The sequence below is a fragment of the Pogona vitticeps genome, chromosome 4 (assembly GCF_051106095.1).
Source record: "Pogona vitticeps strain Pit_001003342236 chromosome 4, PviZW2.1, whole genome shotgun sequence".
In the NCBI taxonomy this organism is placed as follows: domain Eukaryota; kingdom Metazoa; phylum Chordata; class Lepidosauria; order Squamata; family Agamidae; genus Pogona; species Pogona vitticeps.
The window spans coordinates 29,983,363-30,004,177 of NC_135786.1; the positions used below are offsets into that span (position 1 = coordinate 29,983,363).

At 40.1% G+C, this 20,815-nt stretch overlaps 1 protein-coding gene across 39 annotated transcripts in view; it reads left to right on the plus strand.

Annotated features, from left to right (window-relative positions):
* PTPRT (protein tyrosine phosphatase receptor type T) overlaps positions 1-20,815 on the plus strand; it is a 716,634-nt gene that overhangs the window by 583,350 nt on the left and 112,469 nt on the right. For all 39 annotated transcript variants that reach the window (XM_078393145.1, XM_078393157.1, XM_078393154.1 and 36 more), the window contains one exon: positions 19,163-19,311. In XM_078393145.1, coding sequence (XP_078249271.1) covers positions 19,163-19,311 — 149 coding nt within the window. The remainder of the gene's footprint in view (positions 1-19,162; positions 19,312-20,815) is intronic.

Here is a 20,815-nt window from a genome sequence, read left to right on the forward strand (position 1 = left end):
AGTAGAGGGACAACTTACCTCAAAATTTCAAGGGGAGTAGTCATGTACTCGGGTCATGAACAGCCTATAGTTCATGGTTTGGCAACAGGTGAGGGATGTGAGATAGAACCATGGTGATCTGGATATCTTTTTGAACAACTTGTCAGTTGTCTTTCCCCCTGTTATGTCCCCATCAAAGTTGCTGTGTACCTCAAGGAGAACATCTGCAGGTACCATGTCCCCCATTTTCCCAAAACAGCATCTGAGTCATTATCTGACTCTTTTACCTTCTGGTGCTGTTTTTAAAAGCAAATTCAGGAAGGCATAAATACCCAGAGTGTTTGCCACATCCAGTGGTGATCTTAAAATGTTATTTAGATTGACCTGTCAGGGATACATAGTAAGAGTAAAAAAGGATATGGAAGGAGGGGTTCAGGTCTGGCTGACTGCCGTGCATTCTTCACCTGTGAAACCGCAGCTGTCTAATCCAGGAATATAGTGGAAAAACAAACTTCTTGATTCAGGAATTGATTTAAATTGTGACTGGGAAATCTATGGCATTCCAGGCACTGCCAATTGGAATTGTCAATAATACACCATTGATTATGCTCTCTAGGGCTAATGTTAATTCAAGAACATTTGGAAGGCCGCTGAATACTCTGATTTAAATACAGTGGTGCCTCGCTTAACGATTTTAATTGGTTCCAAAAAAAACATCGCTATGTGAAAACATTGTTAAGCGAAACACCATTTCCCATAGAGATGCATTGAAAACCGGATAATCCGTTCCAATTGGAACGGATTACCATCCTTAAGCAAAAATCCCCATAGGAAAAAACGTTAAGCGAAACCCATTGAAATGCATTGAAGCCTATTTCAATGGGGGGAAAAAATTAACAAAAAAATTCAAAAAGACTCAGAACAAAGCCAAATTAAGTTAACGAAGGTTTTATTAGGTGCACTAACGATTCCAAGCATTTTAAACATTTTTTAAACATTTTAGAATATTTTAAAAATAGCAAAAACGGGGCTGTAAAAAAAAAGTTAAGCGAAACAAGGGGACCTAAAACTGTCATCGTTAAGTGAAGCATGGTCCCAAAATCGTTAAGCAAAAATCGCCCATAGGGAAAATCGTTAAGTGAAGCACAAGATCACTCCGAAAAAGCCATCATTAAGTGAATTTTTTGTTATACGAAGCAATCGTTAAGTGAGGCACCACTGTAATGTGATGTATGAAGTAGAAACAGAGGAGAAAAGTGAAGTAAAGAATTCTGAAACCTTGCTTGTTTCTAGCTTCCCATCAGATGTGTCTGAAGGTATTCATTGACTGATTCACAGGGGGAAGTATGTGTTCCAAAGATCCTCTGTATGTGCCTAAAAATACTGTTTTTGGATGAGATATGAGTTAAAATGGCATGCAGTACTAACATCTGAGTAACAGAAGACGGGTATAGGCCTTTTTTGACTCATACCATGGTAGTCCATTGCCACCATGCAATCTCTGTATGTGATTTATTATGCTCTCATGATTCTGTTGGCCAAATTTTGCTAGTATAAAATGGGTAATGCAACACATCAGCTATGTTGTTCAAACCATGTAGGAATGATTCTATGAGTTGTTGTGAAGTGTGGTTACAGTATGGTTTGTAATCTATCTTAATGGGCATGTATTCCTGTAGGCTGGCTGAAATATGTGTTTAGGGAAATGCATACATTTGTTTCACAGAGGAAATTTGCATAATAATAATAATAATAATAATAATAATAATAATAATAATAATAATAATAATAATAATAATAATAATAATAATAATAATAATAATAATAATAATAATAATAATAATAATAATAATGGTGGTGATTATGATGATGATGATGATGGTGGTGGTGGTGGTGGTGGTGGTGATGATGATATAATCAATTCTTACTCACCTGCTTTGTAGCACACTAAACATAAAGCTTTTTTAGTCATTCTCTGCAGTATGTGGTTGCCGCTAGGAATGAGATTTTGTTCCTTATCTCATGCTCAACAAGCATAAGAATATTTCTCCTTGCTGCAAGACAAGAATTTTTGTTGGTGATACAGTCTTAGAATTTGCACATATACAAGACTAATTGGTTTTCCTTTCTAGAAAGGTATGAGACTTATGTTAAGTCCTCCCTTTCTGTATGGGTTCTGAAAAATATATATAAAAATCCAGATTAATAATACAAATCCTTTCTTGTGCAGGAGGAAAAGGAGCTTCAATATTCTTGTCACAAGGATGCTCCAAACAAAATTGCTTCTCTCTTTTTGCAAAACTGCAATTTGCACAGTTCCATGAATTGTGCATGAATGGGACATATGGCCCACAATTAGGATGGTTGGTTCATTCTCTAACAGTTTGGAGCACTGGGTGGGTTCTTTGTCCTTCATCATCCAGTCCTTCTGTACTTGCTCTGTGTGTATGTGTGTGCATTGTTGCCCAAAGAGAAAGGATCATGGAGATGCAATTATAAATACCTTGACATGAAAAAAGAGAAATCTTTTTGTTTTGTCTCAGTTGGTGTTGATGCACCTCATGAGGCTTTAAAATTAATCTCATCCAGGTGTCTTGTTATATTGAGATAAAATATATTGACGGGAATAAGGAATTTAGCATTTTTTTTCCAAATCCTACATTGGATGAATTGTTTGCTTGTTGGTGTCTTTTTTTTTTACTTGCTTCACAAGGAGGACCAACATTTTGTTGTGCACCTCAGGATGCCATGGATGTTACCATAAATTTTTGCACACTGTATGAAACCTCCTGGAGGCAAAGGATTTAGCAAACCTCTCTAACCTAAACCTCAAGAGCTCACAGATTTGCAGGGAAGGAAACAGGCATTGCAGATCCTGACATAATTTTCCTGCTCACATTAATGTGGGTGTGAACTCCAGCCATGCATGCTGGTGCTTCTCAAAACATGATCCCCCTTTTCTTTGTTTCCTTTCAGGCAGGTAGCAGGGTTATCAAGAGCAGAAACAGCAGCCATGTGGGAGAAGAGAGGTTGTCTTTTTCTATATTCCCCATCATCCAGATCAGTGGTTTCGAACCTTGGGTCCCCAGATGTCCTTGGAATACAACCCCCCAAAATCCCGGCTAGCACAGCTAGTGGTGAAAGCATCTGGGAGTTTTAGTCCAAGAACATCTGGGAACTCAAGGTTGGGCACCACTGTTCTAGATACTTTGTGCCAAGATGCAAAAGTTAGGGACTTATGGAAGAGCTGTTGGGTTGCATGCAATTTTTGGATTCTGCTATGCAATGAGGATTGTCCAGCTACAAAGAGGCTACAAACTTATTTTTAGTTTTTAAAAGTTATTTTTAGTTTGTTTTTGTTTTTAATGTTCCTTTTTCCAGGCAAAGGGGTTTTGTGTGTGTTTTGTGTGTGTGTGTGTGTGTGTGTGTGCGCGCGCAAAAGAAGAAACTCAGACCAGCTGAAAGGATTGAGTATACTAAGCATGCATAATTTTTAACTCCTTCCGAAAAGCTATAACTCCCCTATCATTTTGATCACTGCATGACTTTTAAATTAACTTTGTTTTACAAACTTTATATATATAAAGATTAGATTAGGAATAGATTATTCTATTTCTCTATATCTATATCTATATCTATATCTATCTATCTATCATCTATCTATCTATCTATCTATCTATCTATCTATCTATCTATCTATCTATCTATCTATCTATCTATCTATCTATCTATCTATCTATCTATCTATCTATCTATCGAGAGAAATTTAAGATGCTTGGATTATTCTGTTTCTCAGATTTTGCAAAAGTTCTGATTCCACTTTAAGCCAACTGTGATTTTCTAATGTGTATTAAGAAAGAGCCAGATGTTGCTTTGTTCAGAAAAAAATCATATATGTATTTCTTTGGTTTTCTTTCTTATTTCATGGCATTCATATCCCCAAGAATGGTACTAGTGCTTTACAACAGCCTTTGCCCTAAACATGTAGCTGCTGTGATATTTTGGGTAGGCTGGATTTTTGTTTCCTGAACGATTCCTGAATGATCATTTTGATTTCTGAATGACCATTTATAAATACAGTATTTGTTTTCCATTTAATACAACACAAGAATATATATATATGCTTTCCCCTCTGATGATTCATTTATTTCTGTAGCTGTCTGAAAGTTGATTATCTTGCAGCTTTGAGTAAGTGTGTATTTATAATGGCATGATGGGTTAATATTACTTTGGCCAGTGATCCAGCATGGGGGAAACCCATAATATATCAATACCTTTCTCTATAAATATTTCAGATATTCCAGCTCCCTAATTCTGTTTTCTTACAGGGTTTTTTCAGTTCCTTCATAGTAGACATCTATAGTACTATTCAGTCATTGGGCTAACGGGGCTAGCTGCAAAATAATTCAGATCTTTTGAAACCTAGAATATGACAGAAGATATCTGTTTTGTCTACGTTGGCTTGGGCATGTCATGAGAATGGCTGATGTTTGGATTCCAAAAGATCTCCTGTATGGAGAATTAGTGCAGGGAAATTGCCCCAGAAGGAGACCGCAGATGGGATACAAAGATATCTGCAAGCAGGATCTAAAGGCCTTAGGAATGGACCTCAACCGATGGGAAACCTTGACATTTGAGCATTCAGCCTGGAGGCCAGTGGTGCATTATGGCCTCTCCCAATTTGAAGAGACCCTTGGCCAGCAGGTCAAGGCAAAGAGGCAGTCCCAAAAGCAGCAAAATCAGAGAGCTGGACAGGGGACAGACTATATTTGTCTTCAGTGTGGAAGGGATTGTCACTCTTGAATTGGCCTTCTCAGCCACACTAGATGCTGTTCCAAGGCCTCTATTCAGAGCACATTACCATAGTCTCTTGAGACTGAAGGATTTCTACATATCTGTTTTGTGGGCAGCTGCAACCAAGTCTATGCCTGGAACTTTCTAACTAAGAGCATTTGAAATCAGTGGCTCAAACTGGAGGAGCTTGGACTATACTGCTTGTGTTATCCAGGCAGAGATGAAGGTCAAGCTTGTAGTGCTGGGCCCAGGTAAAGTTAGTGGCACTTAACTCACATTTAATTGAATTGAGGTTCATTTAAATCACCAATAAATCATGCCCATTAACAAGGTTCCTTCTAATGTGTGCACCTGCGTGCACACGCACAGCTCTGGCCCCCTCTATGCAGCATTCCTCTTCCTCTGCACACCCACAATGATCATTATCTGGTTCCCGGGCACAGTGGAGCCTCATGTGGGAGAGGCAGAGTCACACACAGGGGCAGAGTCGTGCATGCGAGGGGCAGAGCCCTGACCTGCAGGGCTGAAAATCAGAGAGAAAGTTGCCATTGAACATAACCAAATTTAGTGTAATCCGGATCCAACCTATATATTTTTCTCTCTAGGCAAGACACAAAGTGTATTACAAAATGTATAATAATATCATGGCTTTCTAACATGACTGAACTGAAAGCAGCATCTACTGCTCAAGTGATTACTACGTCCAGATCTGCATAAATCATATTTGCAGTATTACCATGTCGTGATCCAACTCAGAAGCTTCATTTAGTCTGCCAATTGATGTATTTACTTTTGTTTATATGTTTTTTTCCTTCCCCCCAGGGATAACTTTTGCCCATGGCTCCCTCGGCTAAGTCCTTAGTTGTCACAGAGCTAGAACTTTCTTTTAAGCTACAGAGTCTATTACACGTAGATTTATTTCTCCTAAGATACTTGAAGACTTCTACAGCTTTCATTTGAGTCCCTAGCCACCATATCATGATTCCTTCACTTAACATCTAGTGCAGTTTATTGGTTTTGTATAGAGAATACATTTGATTTCTGCAGCAATTTCATGTATAAGGTAATAGATGGAGTTGTTCTGAAAACAAATTCTTCGAGTAGAATTATTTGGATAAATTTGTACTAGCAATTTTAAAAATGATGCCATAAATCTGTTTGTGCCTTCTCTGGAATATATTAGAATAAATAAAACATTGATTCGTTTCTATTGTTGTTGTTGTTTTAGGAAACAGTGCAGAAAGGACTGCAGTGTTATCATTCTTTATACACTTTTTAAAGGGCTGACATAATGTTCCCATGGGAAACAGCTTTCAAATGAGCAGAAAGGTGAATAAATAGCAGCAGTCTTTTCTAGAAGGATTATGTTTGGGTATACCTTCATTGTGGAATTAGGGAATCATCCATAATTCTTTCCATAATCTGTTTTCCTCGACTTTCCTCACTCCATCCCTTAATCCAGTGATCTAATCAATGTGAGAATTTGTATCTTTGCCACACAGTGGAGTCCAGGTACAAAGCATGACCATTGTCAAGGGCCACAGACTCATTTCTAACTGAAAGAAATTCATAAGTGTATTGATAGAGTTTGCTTTATAAAACAAATTATATTCTCTTTGTTCACACATCAATAATATGGACATGATTTAAAATATGTCAACTCAACCAGTAAGAAAGAATAGCATTTAGCATTTAGTTTAGGCATTTAATAGCATTTAGCATTTGGTTTAAGAATGGTGCTAGAATAGCATTGGCAAACCCTCAAAGAAGGAATTCTAATCCTACTATTTCTTATTTCAGTTCTCTCCAGACCATTTAATTTTAGGCATTGTTAACCGTCCAGTGTTTCCTGGCTATTTGGAATTGTCTAGCATTTGGAATAACTGCTAGTTACCCACCCAGTAGCCTCAGGGATGTTTTCATTTTCCATAAAAAATGAAACATAGGCTTCCTTCTCATAACAATCCTACTCCATTAGTCAATGGTTGGCCTGAGCTTATTTTCAAGGCACAGCAGAGTGATCTCATTAGCCCATAGCTTCCTGGTTGAATTCTGACACTAATGGCAGTACCAAATTTGGCTCAAACTCTTCAGCCCCATCTCTTTGTCTTACTACTTTTGTTGTGAAGATTCTTCCCAGAAGCAGCACCTACAGGGTGGGTGGTTTTTGTTTGTTTGTTTGCTATGAGTGTTAACTGCCTTACAGTTTGCTCTGTCTGATTCATTTCTGTAAAGAAATCAGACACTGAAGACAGTTCAAAGCCCAATACAGTGTTTAAACAGGTTTGTAGCCATCATGTGTTCTAACTGAAATCTAATTTAAGCTAACTGAAATCTTTTGCTAGATGCCAAGCGGGCTAGTCTGTTGCCTAGAAAACATTTTGATAACAAGCTTCATTAAATCTTTGTTTTGTTCTTGAGCAAGTGAAAACAATAAATGTGTTCTTTGATACTGCATCTGATGAAGTAGGTCCAAGCCCATGAAACTATATGCTTTATAAAACTTTTAGACTTTAAGGCTCCTCAAGATTCACTGTTTTGCTGCAATATGCTAACATAGTAACCCCCTTGCCTGCAAATCATTGTCGTCGTCATAATCACCTTCATCATTTGTACTGACGTTTTGTTATTTAATTTATGCCAAATTGATTATTTCTCTTACATTCTTCTCTAAAGCAACAATCCAGGAACTCTTCTGCTATGTATCTTTTTATTTGCGTAATGAATAAAACACACGTAGGGACACACACATAGATATTTTTTCAGTGCCTGGTAACTGGCTGGTGAGTTTCCTGCCAGTGTCTCACATCATGCAGCCTGTGATCTGGAAAATATTTGACACTAATATGATGAAAGCTACCTTCCCCTGGATGTTTCAGGTGTTGTGTTTATGAGAAGCTGGTCAGAGAAGAGAGTGGGAATTATCATTAATACAGCTTGTCAAGACTTCAGTTATAGTTTTCCAATTGCCTTATTTGTTGAAGGGAAGCACTTTCAGATAAGTGCTTCTGTCATTCAAAAAAAACACCTGGACAACCTGGCAGGCTAGAATTCAAGCTCTAGCAATGTTAGATGCTTTAACTTTTTTGAATATTGCTCCCTTTATTATTATTTTTTCCTAGCAAGATTTTGAAGCCTTCATCAGCTTGAAAAAGAATAGATTAATTGTCCACAGTTTGCTATATGGGGTTTAGGTTGGAAATCTAGCTGAAAATCTAATTTGATATTACAGTATGCCTTCCATTGAATTAAAGTCAAAAAGTGACCCCAAAATCCCTGAACTTCGTATGAGAATTCAGAGGAATAATGTTTTGGAAGTTCAAATTCATTTTGCAATAGCCACAATGTGCAAATGTTGGTGTTGGGGGAATGCACATTTGAAACCTATTATTTCAGTTTATAAAGTTGTTAGCACTCCACCCTTACAAAAACTCATCAAAAATGTCATTTTTCTGCAAGGTGTGCTAGATTTGAATGAACTGTAAATTTACATGGAGTTCAGCATGGTGATATACATGATAAACAGTTGACCATTTTACAGTTTGCTAAGTGCACTATGGAACAAGCTGTGTCTTGCTACCCTGAAAGGACAGTGTGAGATACCCTACAGTTAAGCAAAGCAGAGGCTCTAAAACATCATCATCTGCCTTTTTACAGGCTGGTATAAATATGTTAGTATGTGTTTGTTTTCTCTACCACTGTTACACTCAGTAAGCCATATGTTTGAATCACCTTTTTTCTGATATATTGACAAATATATCATGAAATATATAACTGTTCTTTTAGGGACCAGGAACAATTTGCAGGGATAAATATAGGTGGGGCTCGTCAGCCATGGAAGGCAGCCCATCTGGGAGAAGGAAAACTCCAATTTCAAACCTCCACTGCCTTGTGGCTATATCCACTCATGGAAAAGGCTTCAGGAGTTAACCTCGAGGCAAAATCCGGAGCTGGAGTCCCGAAGGCAGCATGTGTCGTTCTGCCAACTCCTGCGACATTGCTGGAACCAGTTGTATTGGCTCTTGCCTTTCCATTGGACCATTTCAGCAATGTGGAGAGGGGGGATCTGCTGCTTGGGTAACAGCCTATCCTCCATATTACCTTACCCGGGCTTCATGCTCTGGAGAGGACACTCCTCGATTCAGAGCATGTTACCATAGTCTCTCAAGACTGAAGGATGCCTATGCCTATGATCTTTAAAAAAATATATTGCTCAATTCAGTCATTGTTTATTGAGTTGCAGCAACACACTTTGATAAGAGTGCCTAGCACCACTCCTCTTCATTGTTACTTTGCGTGAAGATGTCAACTTGTCTAAAGAAGTGCATGAGTATAGGCTCTCCACACAAGAGGACAGATTTCCAGTGGTTTTGCTCATGTGTGGAACCTGCATGCAAGCAGGAACATTCTCTTCCTCCTGCATGTTGCTATCCATGTGGAAAAGGCTGTGAGGGATAAGAGAGGGGTTAGACACTTCTCTCTAAACAAGTTGCTCAGAATCAAGATGTAGCAGTTGACCTCATCTTTGTCTTGCATGACTTGCTCCATGCAAGTTTCCTTAGTACTTAGCTATCCCAAAATGCATCCTGTTGGTTAGCATCCATTATATCAAACCAGGATATCAGTTTCCTTGACATGTGAGTTCATCAATCTCTACCAAATCTTTTGGCATCACAGACCAGATGAGTGTTTCAGGTTCCCTTGGACAGTCTATAAAGCAATGGGATCACTTGGAAGTGCTGTGTGGCAGACGAAGGTCATTTATTCTATCCAGAATCAAACAGTATTGTTCTTGTCCTGAAAAGGAAGCTAAGCTTGCAGATCTAGCCCTTTGCCACTCAACCTATTTTACAAGACTTTGAAGCATCAGGGCATCCAGCCATTTGTTGCCAGAAATAATTTAAATGAAATGTAATAAGCAGTCCTCACTTTTGTTTACAATCTTTATTAAAGCATCAATAGAGGTTGGCCCCAGCAGTCCAGAGTACTCATTATTAAGGACTCATTCATTTTAGATTACCATTTCACACAGAGAAACCTAAGGGATTTCTTCTGGTGCCAAGCAATTCACATAACTTTAGGAACAAAATATTGTTACATAAATAAAACCCAGAAAAGTCTCATTTTGTGAGGTCATAAGGGCAAGAGTATTGAAATCTTTGTTATGTAAATTATAAAAATAAAGCCAGCATTCACCTCACCATTTATTATTAAATACTGTTAGTTCTGTCATCTGTGGTGTATTATGATGTATCTAGTGGAGTTTTCTTCCTCTTTCTTTGAAGATGTTATCTATACAGTGTTTTCATCTAGTCTCTCTTTTTTTTCCCTGAAAACTTTAAACACAGAAAATGGGAAAAAGAAGCTTCCTTTTCTCACTATTTGAAAAAGAAGGCCTTGAGAAATTCCTTTTTTTTTTTTTTTTTTTGGACTACAACTCACGGAAATCCTTAGCTGACATAGCCTATGACTGTGTTGGCTGAAGGATTCTGAGAGCTATTAAATGAAAAAAGCAATTTCTGTAAGTTGTGTAAAAATGCAATACCTGCCACACAAATTTCAACACACCTGCCTGTATATCACCTGGCAGAGACAGGTAGCATAGGTGGCTGGGATTGGTCTACATCAGGGATAGACCAATATAAGACTCATACACATACCCCAAACCTTTCAAAAATTATTTGGCTCAGAAATTCCCCTTATGCCATATCTGGTGTGTCAGTAGAACCCCGGACAAGGGCATTGTAAGTGCATGGAATAATAAATGAGAACAACTTCTCCTGCTTACAATTTAAAGTGTAGTTTTCCTGTGTGAAGTTGTGCATGCCTCTCAGCAGCCTTGATAGCTAAAATAGATGAGGTATGAACAAAGAGGTCAGTCACGATTTTTTTTATTTTAGTGTATTACGTTGAAATAGTGCAGATTAACAGCACAAATCATATTGCAATGGATTGCAGTCATTTGCATGTACTGGATTGTGCATGAAGCAGGAGCTAATATCTGAGCACTATTAATTTCAGGATCAGCTCAGATTTAAGAGTAGCACTCTGTGTGCATGTGGGAGTTGTATCTTGAAAAATTACCACAAACTAAAACACTGTGAGTTTTCCCCTTGGTTGACATTTCAGGATCAGTTTGATAAATTCAAAGTGAGGTCAGCACAACCATTAGGCAGGGTATGGCAATAGCCTCAGGTAATAGAGCTGGGAGGCAAAGATGGCAGCTCCCCTGCTGTTGGAAGACAGAGTTGTCTGTGTCACACAACTTGTTTCACACTCCTTGAGTTAGTTTGCTGCATTGGGCTGTGTTTCAGGCCTCTGTCCTTTTGCCCGAGTCAAGTGACCATCAAGTTATTTCTATTAGACTAAGCTCTTTTGTATAAAGCTCTTGTACATCTTATCCTTTGTCTCTGGCAGAAAAAGCATCTTGGTCAATCACTGAAGCAAAATGAGTATACATCTAGATATGCCTTTTTCATAGCAACAAAGAGAAAGCTGACATTCACCTCCATCTAGCTGTATGTTTCTTGGAGCTCCTCTGGAAAAAAAAATTCAAATGGATCTGATGTAAAGTTGCACCAGGAAGTTTTGTCAGCAGAGAGAGAGGAGAAAATTGACACTCAACAGCCTTGTTTGCATTTTGTAAAGGTACCTACTTTCCAACTGTCCAGTTTTGCAGGGGACACAGGGCAGAGGTGCCTTAACAAGCTGAAAACAAGGCTGACTGAAAATTTCCTTTCCCTTTCTCTCTCTGTCTCTCTCTCTCTGTGCTGATTCCTTCCTCTCCCCCCCCCCCCGCCACCTTTGGTTGTCTAGCCACCCTCGCACTAGATTAGCAAGGCAAAGGAAGGAAGGAAGGAAGGAAGGAAGGAAGGAAGGAAGGAAGGAAGGAAGGAAGGAAGGAAGGAAGGAGACTCAAGTACCAGGTTTGTGAAGGAGAGGATTCAAATGATAGCTAGTTTCCTCACAGTCCTGCCTCTTTTGTGACTGCCAGCTGGAATTGCATCAGATAGAATGGCTGCAATTCCCTCCAAACTGAGTCAAGTGAAGTGATCACACTGTGTGAACTGATTCAATTGTATTCAATTTCAAAAAAGCAAAAGCCCAAGCAGGAGAGGAAAGGAAATATCTACAGATGAGTGGTGGGGAATTGCAAGCTGATTCACATGGAGTTATACATCAGGTAGTCAATGGAAAATAATGCAAATCACACTGTCTCAATCCTGCAGCATTTCCCACGTTATTTGCCAATATAATACCTGCCTTATCAGGGTTCTAATCACATGGTATATGGTGAGGATGCTGAGCTGTAAATGGTAGCAGCTTCTTCTCAGACTTTGACTGACTGCATGGGGAGGTCAGGAGTGGGAAGTGTGAACCTCATGTCCACAGCCTTGTTACCATCTACATGATCTGAAAATAAAATGCCTGTTTAAGATTAAATGTAAAACAGGATGTGGTTTCAACACTGTACCTTCATGTGGAAATAAGTCCAACTGAACACTGTATTGCAGCATGAAGTGTATCTCTTTCTCTTACCTTTGAATTATATTATCCTGCCTTTCCCAGGAAGATTTTTATCCAAAATGTATTTGTTTAGTTACTGTATACAGTAGACAACATTGAGCTAAAAGTAAAACACATTCATACTTTTATCAATATGCTATATTTTGAGAGGAAATTAGCATAGCGGCAAAATGTCTAGGGGAGATTTGCATTACGTGAAATTCCACATCTCTTATTCCATGATTTTCTGTGAGACCTTTTTACTTTTGTGAGCATTTAATTCATTCTAACAATATTATCCATTTATTATGTCTTGTAATATGCCAACAAGTCAGTCAGCCTATTAATTAATGACCTTGAGAAGATCCTGTGAATAAGAGCTCTGTATGTGTTTTACAAACATGTTTTTAGTTGTTATTGTAGATAATTAGCATAGATCTATTTTCCATCGATAGATAAATACCCATTTTATCCATATTATAGATAGGACAGGTAATAATTATAGAGACATCCCAGTGTTTTAAATGTTGTCACTCATAGTCCTTTTTTCTTTTCTGATCATAGTATTGTTTTTTCTTTTTTTTCTTTTCTGATAATAGTATTGTTTTGTTTTGTGAGCATACCTGAGTAGATTAGTCATAACAATTCAGCATGCGCTTCAGATCTGGAATTTATTTAGATTCCGAAATGGATCAACGCAAAACAAGGGAACTGAAGCAACTCTTGAATCAAGGCATGGTTCTGTGAAGTTCTGAATATTGCTTCTGTGCATTGGGGGTTGAAAACTTTACTTTAAATTCACTGGGAAAAAGACATTCGAACCAGACAGATCAAGCTGTAATGGAAAGTTCAGGCATTCCTGTAAACCCCCATCTTGAGTTCCTTGGAGGGAATTATTGTGCTCAAGTGATCAGTGGCCATTTTGTGAGGGCAGCATGTTGGGAAATAGAGAAAGCTTATGATTCACCAACTTTTCATTTTTCAGGCTATAAAGAGAATTGGAGGCTTGCTTGTTGTGATACCTGTGCCCCGGGTTGTGAGGTGATGTTAGGAGTGCCGTCTCGCCCTAGGGCCTCTGTGGGCACCCAGACAGCTCCCATGCCTTTCCCACCCCGGATGCTTCATCAGGCAGTGGACACCTTGGATTTAGACCGGGGAATGAAGGGATTAACAATCTCTACCCAGACTCCTCAGGTTTGGGCGGGAAAGGAATGGAAAAGTCCAGAGGAGGGGGCTGTAGGGGAAGTCAGTTGTCGGAGGGACGTAGAGGAGGGTGGATGGGAATGGGCGTCCATCCAAGACCCTTGGACCGGCAAGTGGGAACAGGTGCGACTCACTAAGCGGGAGGCCAAGGAGAAGAGAAGGAGGGAAATGACAGTACGTCCCTCATACTGGGGAGAAAGGGAGACCAGAGAGTGGCGACGCAAGTTGGTTGAGGAGAAGTGGAGAGTAGAGAAAGAGAGAGAGGAAAAGAAACTATGGCATCTGGAGGAGTTGAGGAAACTGGGTTGCTACCAGGACCCTGGGGCTTCACCGGGGCTGAGAACCATGTACCCTGGGGATATACAGGGCATGATGAGACAACCCCGTTATTGACGACGGACCCAGATGACTTCGAACCCGAAGAACCCTCCCAGGTTCAGGCTGGCCCATGGGTGTCGAAGTCAAGCAACCCATTTGATGAAGATTGGGTGCCCCTGTACGTGCCGTTGATCCCACAGGAGAAGTTTATTCCCAAGTTAATAGACATTTCCATTCCTTTACCCCAGTTAATAAATGAAGACAAATTGTTTGGTTCAAAGACGTCTCCTGTTTTATTTGGTGCGGGGGAGGTGAAGAATAACGGACCCTCACACTTGTTCTTCTTAATTGCCAATCTCACTTAAATTAATGGAGTACTTCTCTGTGTGAAGTTTGTGCTGTTGTGCAGGATTTGAGTGGGTAGGTCACTCTGGCATTAGGAATAAGACCTAAGCTGGAACAGCATTAGAAATAAGACCGAATTTGCATAGCTCTTGGAGAAAGGAAAGAAAGAAGGACAGAAAATGGTGGAAGCTTTATTTGTGCAGTTGAGGGTCAGTAGCAGTTGATGCCAATGAGGTTTTTTCCCTTTCCCACTCCAGAGCCCTTTATTTTTCCCCACTTTTATGTTTTTACCACTGCTCAGATATAACAAAACCATACAAATACATAATAACCTCTGGCTACAAATCAAAGCAGGTGAGCTCGGAGCAAATTGGTTGTGATTTACAGGAGAAATAATTCAAACAAAACAGATTGTGTTCATGCACCTCAGTACACGTGTCACTACTCAGTTTTTTTCTCCTTTTGTGCTCAGCCATATTATGACCTACAAGAAATGCTCAACAGAAATGATTGGCACTTCTGCTCTTTTCTTTTGTTCACACATTTTACATTGAAGAGAAAGACAGCGCGAGTTTGTAGCAATGTGAGCAACAACAGCACATGATCCAAAGCCTCTGGGTTTGAGTAGGCATGCTCGGTGGTTTGAGGAACCTTTCTGACATATGCCTGTTATGGTGTCTCCAACACCAGATTCCAGTTTTGAACCTGCTAATCAGGAAAAAAAAGTGTGTGATGTTGTTGTCATGACATTCCTGAAAGCAAGTAGTTTTTGGCATGATAAAAATAGTCTCAGAACCTGTACAGAAGAAATAATCATGGCAACAGTAGATAATGGAGTGATGTAATCATAGCCAGTATTTGTAAAGAAAAACAGCAAGAAAAGTTGACAAAATAGATTCTGTATCCTGCTTCCCATTGCTTAACGAGGCTTCAGCCCATACTTTATTCATTTGTTCTGTTGTGCTTTGTTCACTTTAAATTTCCAGTTGTACTGTGACTTTTCTGTATGAAGTGCAGTCTGCAGTCCTGGAGGATCTAACACAGGTATATCTGCAGGCCACTGTTTTCACTGTGGCTTATTCAGCTGTAAATGTCTGCAGTGTTAAATAAGCATGGTTGATAAATCATTGCAATGATGGATTTCCTATGGAAGGATCAAATTAGCAAAGAGGGAGGCATTCCTCTTGTGAGAAAATCAATTTTGTCCACAGGAAGAAGTAATGTAATTTAATTTCATCATTTAAATTTCAGTAACAGAGAAAAAAAGTATATAAATTCTTTATTTGCATTCATATTTCTTTGTTTTTCTTTCCTCTCTGTATTTTATTTTCTTATCAATGGGGGCCATGTGAGCAAACCTATTTGCTGGTGCAGATGATTTATATGGAATGTTTCCAAGCTGCTGATTTATAGAATGTCAGAGAACATTTATAAAAATAATTTCTCTCTTCTGATGCAAATGCAGACTAGAACAGACAAATGTCAACAGGAGCTTAGTTGATAGTTCCTCTCCATTTTCATGCTTCTGGGAGCTAGAAGCAAAAATTGTGATGTATAATTGGGGGGGGGGGAGAGAGAGAGGAAGTGTGTTTTTAAAGGAGACACAGGTGCTGGTTCTTATTTTTGACAAAGGTTTTGCTGCCAGTCTCAATCAACTGAGCATTTGACATTCACACAAGTGACTCTTCTATAGCTGGATGTGTGAATTAAATGCACCTTCTCTCTTTTTTTACAATCCCAGTGCCTTATTATTGTATCTCCATCTGCTTAAGGAAGGTGGCAGGGGAGAGTTGAGTACAACTTGCAGTTAGACTGTCTCTGTGAATGAAAACATTCCTGTTCTATCATAATCATCATAGAACTGTAGAGCTGGAGGTAACCTATGGATTATCAAGTCCAGCCCCTGTAAAGGAGGCACAGTGGGGAGTCAAACTCCCAACCTCTGTCTCCACAGCCACTGAGGTTTGCAGTCCCATTTCATAAAGGCTTCTGATGTATGACAGTGTTTCCCAAACCTGTGTCTCTGCTTTGGATTTCAACTCCCACACGCAACAAGCTAGTATTGCCAGTGGTGAAGGATTTTGGCGATTATAGCCCAACACCATTAGAGTTTGAGAATCGCTGGTACCGAAGACAGGATAGTATGTTGCTAGATATACTGTCCAAATATTGTACCATAATGGGTGGATATACCATCACAACGATCTGAGCTCACTGTGCTTGACATGTTAATAATCTTTATGATTTTAGGTTATGCTTTTAGCATAAAGGGGCCCACCAAGCTGAAAATTTTGCCCCTAAGACCCCCTTGCAAATGCCAAAGGAACAAATCTAGACCTAAATCCAGTAAATGCACCCCATTGCCCCTGTATAACTCTGGATGACTAACTCTAATGCTGGGATGCAAAATCACCAATCCCAATCCAGCCCTCTGGCCCTTCCTCTTGATTCACTCCTTTTTGGGCCCTATCAATGCATCTAGGATCGCATCTGGTGCTCCATCACATCGTGGTATGATCGCAGACTGCACTACACGTTTTCTGGGAAAGTGCTGAATGAAAGCCTGCAGGTCCACAATGATCTGCAATATCGGCAACTTGCCCCATGCTGGGTCAAGTCATTGCCACCAAGGTGGATCAACACAATGTCAGAGGGCACATCTGAAGTACCCTGGAATGCCAATTCCAAGAACCTGTCCCAGAGCATGCCTCTCCATCCCCTCCACTCCAGTGTAGCCCATGCACCAAGGCCCAGGCTTCATCCCCAACTGGTCTGACTGGCATACTTGGCTGCCCAGAACACATAGCTTTGGCCACAAAGATGAACTTGAACTTGGGATGACAACATCCCTTAACCTGCAATGATAAGAAAACAAAACCAGAATGCCAGAACCTACAACTGTGGCATTGGTTGCACGTACCCACAGTACTTGTGGGAAGTCCACCTCTTTTCCTTTTTAATGTCCTCTATGCTAAAACCTAGAGCAGCTGCTGTAGATGCTGTATCAATACGAAATGAATAGGTGCCAAATTGCCAACCTTGAATCCTGGCCTTTCATAAGGCATGAGAAATGACCCTCTAGAATTGATATTTTGTGAGCAGTGACGAATCTTCATGCCTCAGGAAACCTCTGTCTTCATCTCCTCTAAACCTCACATACTCCATAGTATGCTCTCAAACATCTTCCCAACAGTATAACCTGACCTTTTCCTAACAGGTCAGTGTGGGATCTCCGCAACTGAATAACTACTTGCTCATCAGAAACCCTCACATCCTTCCTCTACAAAGAGGATAGAGATTTATCATTTTTTCCTGTTGCAACCAGTTCACCTATTTGAGGGCTCCCCCAAAAAGCTATGAATGTTGCTGCCCCAAAAAAGGCAGACCTCAAAGTGATCTGAGCTGATGAGATGGACAGAGGTTTCTGAGGCATGAAGATTTGTCACTGCTCACAAAATATATTATGTGCTGACATCTTCCCTTGTATTGATTTAGGGGGTAATCTTTTCGAGTGCAAAAATACACAAAATTGCCTCAGATAATCAACTGGGACAGGCCTCAGCTGCCCAGCCCTTCCTCCTGCCGGAATGAGAAAAAACATGCCGTGGCATAGCTACATCGAGTGCTGGGGGCCACAGCTAGGCTTATGGCTCTCTTGGCCTCTACCCTCCAAGATTCCATATCTCATCTGGTAGGATGTCCAGGTGAGACTGTGCCCCTGGCACCAACGCCCTGAACCAGTGCATCTGTTGATGGAACAGGGCATCAGCTAGAGTGTTGTCTACTCTGGGGATATGTTTTGCGTGGAACACTATGTGGCCAGCAAGTTGGCAGGCCACCAGCATCAAAAGGGACCTCATCTTCTTGGACCTTTTTTCCAATTGTGGGGGCCATTTGGTTATGGGCCAACTCGGTGGTTACCTTCAGGTGTGACAATCAGTCAGTTGTGCACGTAGTGAATTCACTTATGTCCAGATCCCAGAGGGTAATGATCCTTGTTAGGGCTCTGGCATTGCGCTGCCTGTTCTCATCCTGACTGGACGGGCAGACAAAGAAGCTCCAACCCAGCAGCTCCACACCATTGTAGAGGGCCCTTCCACATGTTTATTTTAATACAGTAAAGCCAACATTAGGTGTTATTACTGAGTTTGGAAAGTAGATTTCAAAGGAATTCTGTGCTTAATTCCTCAAGCCTAATTTTAAACTAAGCAAGCTAATTTGCATAATCCCAAAAGTGAAAGAAGCTCTGCTGTGCTACTGTAATGCTTCCATAGTTAAGGATTCGCCTCTTCTGATATCTTGTACATCGATCTGCCCACACATCAAGCAATCAGTTGCTTCTGATAAGTTCCAAAACAGGACACAAGTGCAATGTTACCCTCCTTGTGTATACTCTCTTGCAACTGATATAAAAATGATTCTTATACAGAGCAGACTTTTTGGTGACACTTCCCTTCAGAAATGAAAGTTTTAATATTACCTCAATGCTACCGTACTGGGTGTGACAGCAAACTCTACCCTCCTAAGGTTTACCATGGAAAGGTAGAGAGGAAACAAGACCTCAAAGTGACTTCTGTCATTGTCCTACCTGAGAGTCTGCTGTTTCTCTCTGGTTTGGTATCAAGGAAGCAAGTTTGGTCCTGGACTGCCAGATGTTGATCCGTTGTGAATGAACAATGAAACAATCCAGGCTGAATGTAATAACTGCCTGGTACTATCCCATTATTGTCCCATTCTGCTGAGTTTTCTTTTCCTTGGCCAGCTTTTGTTTGCTCCTAATTTCCATGTTTTTCCATTGCTGCTTTGTCTATGCACTCTCCATTGGTAACTCTGACAATGGGGATGCAATGTGATTGCTTCTTCCCATTCTCTACAAGCTCTGCATGTTGTTTCATGCCAGGAAATGCTTATTCTTTTTAAGGACTATTTAAAAAAAATAATCCCAATGTTTTTTCATTTGGTTCATAAAGAAAAATCAACTAATATGTTTTTCTTCCCTTTCTGAACCATCTTGAAGGAAACTAGCCAAGAAGCAAAAAGAGACTCAGAGTAGCAGTCAAAGAGAGATGGGGCCTGTTCCTACTTCAGACAAGACTTCTACCAAACTCAGTGCCGTTCATAATGAAGAAGCGTTTACTTCAAGCTGCCAAGATGTTAATGGATTCAGTAAGTTTTCCTTGTTTGCAGTGGGTACTTCTACATTTAGGAATTTAAAAGAAACATATCCTTTGGGAGTAAAAAATTAGAATTTGAAATTAAATATACAGGGCAAACTGGTAATGCTATTCATGAGAAGGTGACCCATCTCAATTCATGTTAGTCCTTTTATCGTAGCTCTCACTAGTGGTAAGAGATTTTTCTAACCTTGTTTGAATTATTTACTGAAAAGTTTCATTTTACCATCTGGACAATGCAGGCAGGTGTCCATCTTACTGAATTCTGGGATGAGTTGAGCAATTATGAACATGAACTACCATTGGAATTTGCATTTGAAAGCTGAGATTCCTCTTGGCTCTGCAGCCTAATGGCAATTGCTGCAGTGTTATAAATAGCCAGAACAATTGTAGCTTCAACTTCAGACATCATTTCCAGGCAGGATGGTGGATGCTCATAACAATATTTTCTCCTACGAGTGGTGGGAGCAGACTAGTAGAGGAGAGCTAGTTGAGATTGCTGTTGAGCAGACCCTTCTAGTAGTTTAGTGCTCAGATGAGCTGGGATTTGTCTACCTCCTCTGAAAGAGAAAGGGAGTCACATAGGTACAATGTGGTCTAGGACTGTATCCTCAAATTTTAATGTTTCATTTATATGGCTGATCAAAAGCATAGAAAACAGGGCTTTGCAGTTTTATTGCAATCTTCTGTGTTATGTTAGTTATATTTTCTATAGAATGTTTCCATAGTAGCATGTGGTTCTACTATTAATATGACTTAAAGCAGAGATGGGCAGTTTATGCAGATCTCTGGATGACCCTCTTCTGAAGCCCATGGAGATGGGTACAACATGATAGGACAGGAATGCATTTTCACTTTACAGTGGTGCCCCGCATGACGACGATAATCCGTCCCATTGAAATCACTGTTTAGCGAAAACATCATCGAGCGAAACATGTTTCCCCATTGGAATGCTTTGAAACCTGTTTAATGCATTCCAATGGGGGGAAATCCTCGTTGTTCTGCGAAGATCGCCCATAGGGAAGCCATTTTGTGAAGCACCGATCAGCTGTTAAAATGGCTGTCTTGCGAAGCATCAGTCCTGAAAACACCCGATTGCGAAGTGCCGATCAGTGGCAAAATCGTTGTCTTGTGAAAATCGGTTTGCGAAGTAGGGACCCAAACATCATCCGGCGAAAATCACCCATTGGAATCACTGTTTTGCGAATTGCTATAGTGATCACAAAACCTCATCGTCATGTGGATTCTTTGTTTTGTGAGGTCCTCATTTAGCGAGGTACCACTGTAGATATGTTTCCCTCCTTGCTTTGTCAGGTAGCTCTGCCAGGTGTACAGGTGGATTAGCCATTCTGAAATGTTACTGAAAGTACTAATGTACATATCAGTAAAGAGGTTAAAGTGAGGAATTGACATTCAAGCAGTAAAATGTCATGTCAATTTTTGCTGCTGTGCCACAGAATTTTGTTATCAAAATCAGTGGTGGTGACAGGAGAACC